Below are 11,683 nucleotides of genomic sequence, written 5' to 3' on the forward strand. Positions count from 1 at the left end.
GAAATATTTGGGTGTATTTTTATAAAAATTTGGGTGTATTTACAGTTTATGCTTTTCATCTGATAGAGGGTGAATTATCTTATTCTTTTAGTTGAATTGTTTTAATTTCTGTTTAGTTATGATTCATGAATATGTTTTTTGTTATTTTTTATGATGGTTTTATAGTTGTATTTGCATTCTATAGTTTATGCTTGTTTTAATGTGGTGTATTTTGGGTGTATTTTGCAGTCTTTGCTGATTTTGGTGGCTGATTTTAGTGTACACGTAATATAATTCATTTCTGTATCGGCAGCAAATTTGAGTGTAAAAACGAAGATATTTGAGTGTATTTTTATTCTGATGAGTTCTGCATTATTCAGAACTCTTCCTCTTCCTCCTCCTCATCTTCTGCTACTTCTTCTTCTTCATCTTCTTATTTCATATTCTCATAATTCTTTTTGGGAGGAAAAAATCAAACAAAGAAGAAAAAAATACATAATGTTACAAAATCAAAAGAAGAAGGAGGAGAAACACGACGATGAAGATGAAACACGCGAAGAAAACGGAGGAGAAGAAGAAGGAAGAAGAGGAGGAGGAGGAGAAACGCGAAGAAAAAAGACAGTTGTGGCTTTCATCGAGTAAGAAGAAAAATAATCGTTCATAATGGTGAGTAGCGCGCTTTGAAAACATGAAGTGGTTGAGTAACATGCATGTATTTACTCTTGAAGGTGAGAGTGTAATGTGCGTGTGTTTTGTTGGACTTATGCAAACTTGTAAGACAAAAAAAACTTATATCTATAGCATACCTGAAAATAAAAATAGCATGTAAATCTAAAATATTATTTTTTTAATTTAATTAGATTTTATTAAATAAAAAATTTGAATGCTTAGCACTTTTGTTATTATAATCCATAAGGGAACAAATCTACGATATTGTAGTAGTAATAGGCGAGAAAACAAGGTTTAAATTTTAAAACAATGGTTTAACCATTTATTCATTTTAATTATTTAAAATGTGGGCTGTCGATAATTTTATTTTATACATTTAAAAGTTGATTTAATTCTTCATTCAAAATATTCAGAGACTAATGCAGGGTACTTAAAAATATAAAATTATATAAGAGTCTAATGTAATTAATAAAGAATAATTAAAAATTCTAACTTATTCTTTTAATTTTAAATAAAAAACTTTTTTATATTTTAATATTTCATATGATGATTATCGAATCTTGGCAGAAAAGTTTTTTTGTAAGTTATTCACAATTTAATATTTTAATTTACCAACCATCCGTGGTTGATAAAGTGCAAAAGTGGCTCCAGTCCTACTCGTGCGGTCTCCACCAGCAGTCTCACTCTCACCAACCCTCAAACTCGTGGGCTCGTGGTTGGTAAGCACGTGTTAATGCCACGTGACTATATATGAAATGCCACTTCTATTTTTTATTCAACACAGAATAAATTTTTTTAATTGTTAAAAAAAAATAAAAAAAATAAAATGTGATTTTTAAATTTTTATTGTTTTTTTATGTTTTTTTTGTTTTATTTATAAAATTAATGATAAAAAATTATATTTTATTTTTTTAATTATTAAAAATAAAAAAAGATCAATTTCTAAGAATCACAAAGAAATGTATTTCTAACTAATCCAATGATTATCCAGTCTATCTAAGAATTGTAGCAAATAAAGAAATTAATTTTAAGTATGCAAAATTTTTAATATTATTACTTCATTATGATTTTTTTCAAATAATTATTATAAGAAAAAAGTAAATATGTTTTTATGATGTATTATTATTATTATTATTATATGAAATTTAACTTGAGATGTGTTTGACTCGGAAGGACTTGATAATATGGGCATAGAAAAACTTTAAATTTTCATTAATAAATTCACTTATAAGTCAATTTAAAATATTAAAATATATATTAATAAATTATAATTCAAATTACATAATTTTTTTATTTTTGATAAAAACCTAAAAAAAAATATTGGGATACATATGAATTCATAGAAGCTATACGTAGATGGCAAAGAGCAAACCAACCAACCATGTTCGGAGTTGTCAAAAATCATCCTACTGTTGACTCCCTATGGCGATGAAAAGTCAAAAAAGCCTTCACAGGTGCCAAAAAGCGTGAAACCTAATTACTTCGTTTCTTCTCCCCCAGCCCCTTTCTCCCTTCCTTTCTTTCATTCAGAAACAAATTGAGCCAAAAAAAAAAAAAAAAACCAGCCATCACCAACGCCGCAAGCAGTGGCACCCGTCCGTCGCACTCAAAGCCGTCGTCCGTCCGTCCCTCCGTCCATCTAGCTTCCCTCGTGCTCCAAGTCTCCAACCCTGTTCGCTCTCACCGATCGCAGCTTCTTCCTCGAGGTCAGCTCGGCGTCCGACGTCTTCGTCTGCTCAGCCGCGCTTCCGGCCCAAACCATTGAATCCCTCTTTCTTTGCGGATTGAATTTCTGCCCTCTTGCTTCTCGTTCGATCTGGCAGAGTGCTCTTTTTCCACCCCCAATCCATTCTGCTAACCGCATCACAGAGCACTAGTTGCGGAACTCTGCCTCGCTGCGCCGAGGAGCACGACCTTGAACTTCCGCCGCCGCCGCCGCCTCCGTCATCTTCTGAACAATATGTTTGTTCGGTATCCGCCCTTGGAAGTTGGCTCGTGACTCGTGAGTCTTCAGTGGTGAAGTGAAAAAGAAGGAATAACAGTGGTCGTCGTCTGGTCTTCGTCTGCTCGCCGTCGCGCTCAACTGCTCTCCGTCATTGTGTGCCTAGACTGCTCTCAGATCGAAGGTTAGTGCTCACTGCTAGGGCTTGTTCTTCATTTTTTTTAATGCTCTGTTCAGTAGTGAGAACGAAGGTTTAGGATTATCCTAGTGCTACTCAGATTTCTTTTTTAATTTTTAGTTCTTGGTTCTTTGTTCTTTGGTATAGGAATCTGCTTCTGCCAGTGCTACTCACATTGAATTGTGTTCTCTACTGTTGTACTGTACTCTGTTTTGTTGCTTTTTCTTGTGCTGTGTTAAAAAATTGTGTTAAAATCTTAATAATTCTTGTTAATTTTTAGAACAGTTTGTTAATTTTTGTTTAAATTATGCTAAAAATTTTGTTAAAATTGTGAACAATCTGTTCTCTGTTAAAAATATTGCTATTTTTTTTTGTTAAAATTATGTTAAAACATGAGTTTTTATTTATTCAATATAAAAGCATAGAACTTTTATTTGTATGATTGAGTTCCATTAGACTGAATTTATTTATTGAATTTTGCTAAGTTATATTTTATTTTTGAACTGATTAAAATAAATAATGAAATTTTTATTAATGTTGAATTTTTGTTGTTAAATCTTGTTTGGATTAAAAAAGAAAATAAAAAACTAAAAAAAAAGTTTGTGCATAAAAAATTAATTATATTTTAAAATGTTTATTTATAATTTATTTATTATTTTATTATAAAATAATTTTTCTAGTTAAATTACAGTTGAATTAGTTGGATCAGTAAATCAATAGCTAAAATGGTTTTTTTTTTTGGTGACTAATAGCTAATAAAATGGTTTGATGATCAATACCAATTTTCAAAACCTTGACAAAAATACAAACTCATAAGTAATAAGCTTTTCTAGTTCTCTCTCTTTCTCTCTCTAATAGTACTAATTGTTCAACAATACCCTAAACTACTATTACAGTATTACCTTAGGAATAATTATTATATTTGTTTATATTAAAATCGTTAAAATCATACCAATAGGAATACAATTACTTGATTTGATTATTAATAAAATTACGCAGAAATTACACGAGTTTCACGGGTGCTTATTTTTGTAAAATTGTAAAAACTTTCACTCTAACAATTTTTTTTCTTTCCTTGAGATTCACATAACTTTCTTCAATTTTAACTTTCTCTGGTTTAGCTGATCCCTTCCAGTCAAATTCTGCTACCACAGGTCAGATTCGGAATTTCATCTTCTCCATTTTCTTCCATTTTTTTTCAATGCTTCCTTCACTTATGTCTGAATTTAACTCCTCTTGTTTCCCCCATTTTCTCCGAAACTAAAGATCGAAAATTAAGAGGGGATAAAGGACAGAACTTGTCGTTGCGATTGGCGTAAATTTTCAATACAAGTGTTGAGACGAAGTTATCATGGATGTGAAAGCTGCGAAAGCGTTGCAACTTTCAGCTCTGCTTCAACCGGAGAAGATTCGGTCAAAACCCAGTGGCGCTTCTTCTCTGAGCATATCACGTGAGCCGCACAAAAAGTTTCTCCGGGTTTCGGTTTCGGTTAAGTTGCAGCCTGTTAGAACTTCCACGATCCGGCGCAGGGTAGCACCTTTGGAGGTTACTCGTTCATACGAAAATATCCCAGGTTTGTTGTGAGGGAAAAAAAACACTGTTGGTTTTGAAACGTGCGAGTTTGTATTTGTATTATTTTGTTAATATGCTGTTTTGAAAAAATAAAAAATAAAAAATAAAAGGGCTTGTAACGTGTTACGCGCTTGCTTTTCTAGCTTTGCATTACATTTTCCAATTGTTTTTATTGTTATTGAAAGGACTACTGATTTTGAGCTATCCGTCTTTCAGACAATGATTTACTAGCTGCAATAAGAAGGTACAACGGACAGTGAACCTTACTTATAAATTGCCAATGAATTTGGATTAAAGATTTGTTCTGGTTGTGCGGAAAATTGCAAATCTAATCCTCAACGTGCCTCCCCTGTAATTAATTGTTACTGTAATTAATTCTTTGTTTTGCCTGAATTATATTCCTGTAAACATTGATTGAATAAGGAAGGATTTAAAGTTTAATTTGCCTTGCATGAAATTGATTTGAAGAACCTGTGCTCAGATTTTTGTGACTAAATGTAGTTGGATATCTATGTTAAAAAACATGGCGTGTCAATATGAAAGGTTAATAGACATTTCAGCTGGACCGTTCATGATAATTTCTATCAAGGTGAACTGAATATAACTGCAATGCCCAACTATTGTCTATGTATTTATCATTCTGCAGCTTAAAAAAGTTTATTCTATTGAATAGTTGGAATAATCAACTTCCGCGTCTTTTGAGGAAAAATTATGGTCTCTGAGAAGATGTAGTTTGCCTGGATTGCATATTTGCATACAAGATTGTAACTGACTAAATAAATACTGCCCATTCTTATTTCTTAATGTTCATGCTCCTGTAGCTTCGACATTGGAATCTGGGACCTGTCATGCTCTTCTTGATGAAGAGTTGATTTTGAAGGTAATGACATGAAGTTCTTTGTCATTTTTAATTAGTTTATATCCATTTCGTTAGCGATGTTATGCCCTCCATTATAGTAAGCAAGCATCAAGAAATAGTAAACTTTGCTTAATTGTTTTTTGGCCTCAGCTTGCTATATATGTCGTTATCTTACTTGAATTAATAAATTGCAGAGTAGATCACAAGAGATCGATCCATATTTAAATGGACGCTGTATATATCTTGTTGGTTAGTTTCTTGACTAAAGTCATCATCCAATAATATAAGTTCCAAGTATGACTATTGCGGCATTCAAAATACCTTTAATTTGACATGCAGGAATGATGGGATCTGGGAAGACAACTGTGGGGAAGATTATGGCACAAGTGCTTGGCTATTCTTTCTGTGATAGGTTAGTATGGGAATTTATCATCTTCTTTTTCTCTCCTTCCAACGAAGAACTTGAGTCGTTGATAGGTCTTGATCAATTGGGAGTATGAATAGAGGGAAAAGGGCAGACAGAAGGACTATATTAATTGATTAACTGATTTGAGTTTTTGGAGAGTAGGCCTCTGGAATGTTCTCATTATCTTGTAATTCTTGAATAAATTACTTCTTTATTATCTCTGGACCAGTTATATCAGTCTTAAAGCAAGTAAATGATCATAATAATGCATCATTTGGATAGCGAATAGGCTAGTAGAATATACAAAGAATGGCATGTTGCTTGAAGCTATGTACAGTTTGTGTGTGCAAAAACCAAGATGAACTTCAACTGGTGTTCATATTTAATTGATAATAGAGAAATATAGTTAGATGCAACTATTGTATTATATGACTGTATTCTGTAGATGGAAAAGGGTCATTCTAGTTATCCTGAGGAGTATGGTCTACTGAGCTGCGCACAAAGGATTTCTGATTAAGATTATTATATAATACTGCACATATGTTTGACTATTACAATGCACATACTGTATATTTCACAAGCACTTTAGACATTGTGTTGATTTTCTGCATTTGTTGCACTTATGGGTGCTTTAGTGATGCATTGGTGGAGGAGGAGGTTGGAAATTCTGTAGCTGATATATTCAAGCACTATGGAGAAGCTTTCTTTCGCGATAAAGAGGTCAGTTGAAGAGGATTATTCTTCTAGCTTCTGTATCCTCTTTGTTAAGTTGTTTTGAATTTTTATGTTTCTTTTTTCCAATCTCATCCAGCTCCTCATTTTTGTCTATCTGTTGACATAAACTGCCCCAAGAAGCTGTTGAATCAATATGTTCTGAAATACTAACTAATGAGAGTACCTTAGTAATGTCAAGAGTATAGAATTTAATAATCAATTATTAAAACATCAAAAAAAAAAAAAAAAACAAAAGAAAAAATAAATGGCATAAACAACTGCTTATCCCACCCCTTGCTGTAGGGTAAGTCTGATATTTGGCCCTTGAAAGTGATGTTAATAGAAGTAGATACATCTGGTTATGAAATGTGCTAACAAGCAATATCATTTCCAATTACTTTTTTGTGTTCTACTATAAATGGATCTGATTGATGGTTTTGTTATTGCATTCACCATTCATTTTCTTGCTTATTTTTACTGTATCAGACCGAGGTATTGCATAAACTGTCCCTGATGCGTAGATTTGTTATTTCTACTGGTGGAGGTGCTGTTATCAGGCCCATCAATTGGTATAATTATAATTATTAACATGTGAACAAGAAAATTGAAGTTTGGTCTTCATTTTTTATGATTAACATCCCATTCTCGCCATCTTGTATATATGGATTGCCAGGAAACATATGCACAAGGGCGTCAGTGTTTGGTTGGATGTACCGCTGGAAGCCTTGGCACAGAGAATTGCAGCTGTAGGAACTAATTCTCGCCCCCTTCTACATTATGAAGCAGGAGATGCATACACCCGGGTAACCTCTTTTTTTCCCCTCCTGCATACAATTTTAGTCACCCAGTCCTAGCAACTTCAATTTTTTAGCAATTTGCATCAAAGTTTACTTCCCCCCCCCCCCCCCCCCCCCTCTCCTGGTAAGTATTCTGACCTTTGATGTTCTTCTGCAGGCTCTCCTGAAGTTATCTGCTCTTTTTGAAGAAAGAGGTGATTCATATGCCAATGCCAATGCCAGGGTCTCATTGGAAAGTATGCATAGATATTTCTTTTTGGTTTTGAAATAAGAATTGTGGATTTTTTTTCCCGGAAACTTTGGGAATAAAACAGGACTTTATGTATTTTTTTTCCCCTGCCACTTATTGAACTTGAATTGTTTGGACCTGGAGACTCCTAAGATACTTGCCCAGCCTCGCTTTTAAAAAAGACAAAAGGAAAGTAGGAAAAGATCTTTAGTGAACTTAATTATTATTTCTACCTTCTTCTTGATGCTTTCCTAATATATATGGTTTCTGACCTTGTTCTTTATCGTGCAGAGATAGCGGCAAAACTGGGCCAAAGAGATGTGTCCAAACTGTCACCAACTGCTATTGCACTTGAGGTCTTCATACTCAATGCCCTCCCTACTAGTGTCATTTCAGGATGTTTTTTAAAAATATTTTGGTTCGTTTTTATGGGCCAAATGAAATGTTCCTAGGTTAGTTGAATAAAAATGACATCTGTGCCAATCTAGATAACACGCCTCTGCATCTTGCAGGCATTGGAACAAATTGAAGTCTTTTTGAAGGAAGAAGACAACAATTACGCAGAACGCTAATAAAAACACAGACAAGCATTGTTGACGTGTTCATATTTTTTCCGTTATATGCAATCAAGGCCATGATAATATCGGGCAATGTCAATATGTTGAGTTAAAAAAAAAAAGTGATGAAACCTGTCATATGTTTCTGCATAATTTGTGTTGGCATTTAGAATAAGCTGAGAAGCTACCAGCAGTGTTTATGTTTTGTTTATTGTTGATGTAAATATATATTTGTAGTCGAGTTTGGTTGATCTGGTTATGTATTACTTCCTCCAAGAGGATTTTTATGTTGTAAAGTGGTCCGGTTTATTTATTTTTAAATAACTTTGTTTGTTCAACAGCCTAAGCGAAAAAAAGACCTCATGTAAATCTATAAAAACTATAAAAAATATAAAAAAAATAAATAAAAAGAAAAATGTTTGGCAACCGGATGGATGTTGCCCCCAAAATAACTATGGTTTCTCAGGAAAAATAACAAAGCAATCTATAACAAGCCACCGGAAAATGACAGTGAAAGGGGAGAACTAAGCCAGCAAGCAAAAGACGTCCAGTGTAAAAACAAAAAAAGGGAGGAAGAAATGGAGGAAGGGGAGCAAGCAGGCCTCTACGAGATCACGAACACGGAAAAGGAAGACAAAGCAAGCGAACACGGAAAAGGAAGACAAAGCAAGCTTGGGAAGGAAATGGAAAAAACAGGCCAGAACCGGGACGAGTAAAATAGAGCCAAAGAAAGAAATAGAGAATAGAGCCCAGAAGAGAAAGATAAGCATGATGGAGGAGGACATGGAGATAGAAGACAAAGCACCACTGCAAAAGAAGAAAACAAGAAGAAGCAACCAGGGAATGACAGAGGCTGTTGAGCAGCCCTGCTGAGATCCATGAGGATGTTAAGTTGGAATTGTCGTGGGTTTGGAACCCATGGGCAATGAGAGCTCTTACCAAGCTTATCCAAAAAAAAAGTTCCCAACCTTGATTTCCTAATGGAAACAAGGAAGAAGGCAGATAAGATTATGTGACTGAGACACAAAGGAGGTCTACAAAATGTGATTGGAGTTGATTGTAATGGTGAAGGAAGACAAAGAGGGGGTGGACTTGCTGTTTTGTGGGAAAGTTCAATTGAGGTAAAGCTTCTATCTATGTCAACAAATCATACAGATATGGAAGTGAAGAGGGAAGGGAAAACAAACTGTTGGAAGGCAACCGGCTTCTATGGTTGGCCAGAGATCCAAAATAAAAAATTAAGTTGGGACCTCCTTAATGATTTGGGACAAAATTCAAACACTCCATGGGTAGTGTTCGGTGACTTTAACTAGGTGTTATGCCAAAAAGAAAAGCAAGACGAAAATCTAATTATTCTGTCTCAGATCAAGGACTTTCAAAAGGCTGTCCAATCTAGTGAACTCCTGGATTTGGGCTACATGGGACACCCCTTTATCTGGTCAAATGGACAAGCAGGGCAGAGAAACATTCAAGAGCATTTAGATAGGGCAATGGCAAATCTGGGATGGAAAGAGAAGTTTCCAAAAACAATAGTCCAACACCTTGCAATATACAAATCCAATCATAGCCCCATCTCATAGATCTAAATGGGGGAGGTGGGAAGAAGGAGAAAACAACACCGAAAATTCAGATTTGAAGAATTATGGTTAACAAATAAAGATTGGGATGGAAAGAGAAGTTTCCAAAAACAATAGTCCAACACCTTGCAATATACAAATCCAATCATAGCCCCATCTCATAGATCTAAATGGGGGAGGTGGGAAGAAGGAGAAAACAACACCGAAAATTCAGATTTGAAGAATTATGGTTAACAAATAAAGATTGCGGGAACATCACAGAAGAAGCCTGGAAAAACAGCAACGGGGGATTCAAGGAAAACTAAAGGTTTGCGCCGAAAAGCTGGGAATCTGCAGGAGAGAAACTTTTGGAGACATCCCAAAACGGATAAGGAAAGCATAAGAAGAAATAAACAGCATCAATGAGTCACCACAAACTGAAGAAGCAGTAAAGAGAGGTAGGGAATTGGAATCAGAATTAGATGAGCTTCTGAGGATAGACGAGATCCGATGGTGCCAAAGGTCCCGGGTGAGCTGGCTAAAATATGGAGATAAGAATACTAGTTTCTTCCACCAAAAAGCTACCCAACGGGAGAAGAGGAACTGGGTTGACTCAATTGTAGATGATAGAGGAGTTAAACATGAAGATGAGGATCAGATTGAGGGGATTATGAGAGGATTTTTAGAGATCCTTTTCACCTCGGAGGAAACCAGAGATATCAAAGAAATGGTAGAAGTGGTCAAAGGGAGGATTAAGGAAGACATGTTCGAGTTTCTCAATGCCGACTTTTCTAGAGAAGAAGTCTATCAAGCTCTCCAACAAATGCACCCTACAAAAGCTCCCGGTCGGGACGGAATGGCTACAATCTTTTACCAAAAGATGTGGAAGAAGGTGGGGGAGGAAGTAACTGATGCTGTCCTAAAAATTCTGAATGAAGAAGGAGACCCAACACCAATAAACCAAACCTACATTTGTATGATTCCAAAAGTAGCAAAGCCAAGACACACAAGGAATTTTCGGCCTATATCCCTTTGCAATGTCATCCTCAAGCTTGTGACCAAGATGATGGCTAATAGATTTAAAGCAATCCTCCCCCAAATTGTTGGGGAAAGCCAAAGTGCATTCGTTCCTGAGAGACTCATAACCGACAATGGCTTGATTGCCTTTGAAATATTTCATTACATGAAAAAGAAAACAGTGGGGAAGAGAGGTTATGTGGGGTTAAAGTTCGACATGGAGAAAGCATATGACCGGGTGGAGTGGAATTTCCTTAGAGAAGTCTTCATTTCTATGGGATTCCCAAGTAGATGGACAAACATGGTTTGGAATTCCATTAGTTCAACATCCTTCTCCATCCTCCTCAACGGAATCCCCACAAAATCTTTCACTCCGACTAGAGGCTTGAGGCAAGGGGGTCTACTATCCTCGTACCTTTTCATTCTTTGCGCCGAAGTACTCTCCGGACTACTTAGTACAGCTCAGAATAGAAGTTTGATACATGGGATCATAATTTCGAGGAACGAGCCAGAGATTAATCACTTATTTTTCGTGGATGACAGCATATTATTTACTAGAGCCTCGGACCAGGACATCCAGGAAACAAAAGATGCTTTGATTACATAACAACAAGCTTCAGGGCAACGCATTAACTTGGAGAAATTCGAGTTGTCTTTTAGCTGAAATGTACCAACAACCAGACAAAGGCTTATCAAAGAATGGATGGGAATAAAGGCAGTAGAAAGACACTCAAAGTACTTGGGGCTTCCAACATTTGTGGGGAGATCCAAGAAACAAGTTTTTGAATTTGTCCAAAAAAGGGTGTGAAAAAAGCTAAAAGGGTGGAAGGAGAGTTTCTTATCCAAGGCAGGAAAGGAGGTGCTAATTAAGGCGGTAGTCCAATCTATTCCTACCTACATCATGGGGTGCTTCAGGCTACCAAATAGCATATGCCATCATATGGAGTCGATGATAAACAGATTTTATTGGGGTGCTAAAAATGGAAAGAAGAAAATTCATTGGGTGAAATGGGACAAACTCTGTCAACCAAAACAGAGTGGAGGGCTTGGTTTCAGGGATATAGGAGCTTTTAACTTAGCCCTCCTGGCAAAGCAAAGTTGGAGACTTATGAGGAGCCCAGAATCACTAGCAGCTAGGACAATAAGCTGCAGGTACTTCAATAGGAGGAATTTCCTGAATGCAGGAGTTGGGTTCTCCCTCAGCTTT

General features: G+C 35.7%; 1 protein-coding gene across 3 annotated transcripts; it reads left to right on the top strand.

Annotated features, from left to right (window-relative positions):
* The first annotated feature begins 1,967 nt into the window (after window positions 1-1,967).
* On the top strand, window positions 1,968-8,224 carry SK1 (shikimate kinase 1). Of its 3 annotated transcripts, none has more exons than XM_016334475.3 (12): window positions 1,968-2,774; window positions 3,849-3,922; window positions 4,035-4,342; window positions 5,163-5,221; window positions 5,395-5,449; window positions 5,540-5,612; window positions 6,242-6,326; window positions 6,807-6,889; window positions 6,994-7,123; window positions 7,275-7,353; window positions 7,638-7,702; window positions 7,859-8,224. In XM_016334475.3, the coding sequence occupies exons 3-12, from the start codon at window positions 4,120-4,122 to the stop codon at window positions 7,916-7,918; spliced, it is 912 nt and encodes a 303-aa protein (XP_016189961.1). In that variant the 5' UTR covers window positions 1,968-2,774; window positions 3,849-3,922; window positions 4,035-4,119; the 3' UTR covers window positions 7,919-8,224. The 3 variants fall into 3 exon arrangements, with proteins under 3 accessions (XP_016189961.1, XP_016189962.1, XP_016189963.1); XM_016334476.3 differs by having other exon boundaries at window positions 3,890-3,922; XM_016334477.3 differs by lacking the exon at window positions 3,849-3,922 and having other exon boundaries at window positions 2,006-2,774.
* Window positions 8,225-11,683: the final 3,459 nt, after the last annotated feature.

This window comes from Arachis ipaensis, chromosome B3 (assembly GCF_059453495.1).
Source record: "Arachis ipaensis isolate K30076 ecotype BB chromosome B3, ASM5945349v1, whole genome shotgun sequence".
NCBI lineage: Eukaryota > Viridiplantae > Streptophyta > Magnoliopsida > Fabales > Fabaceae > Arachis > Arachis ipaensis.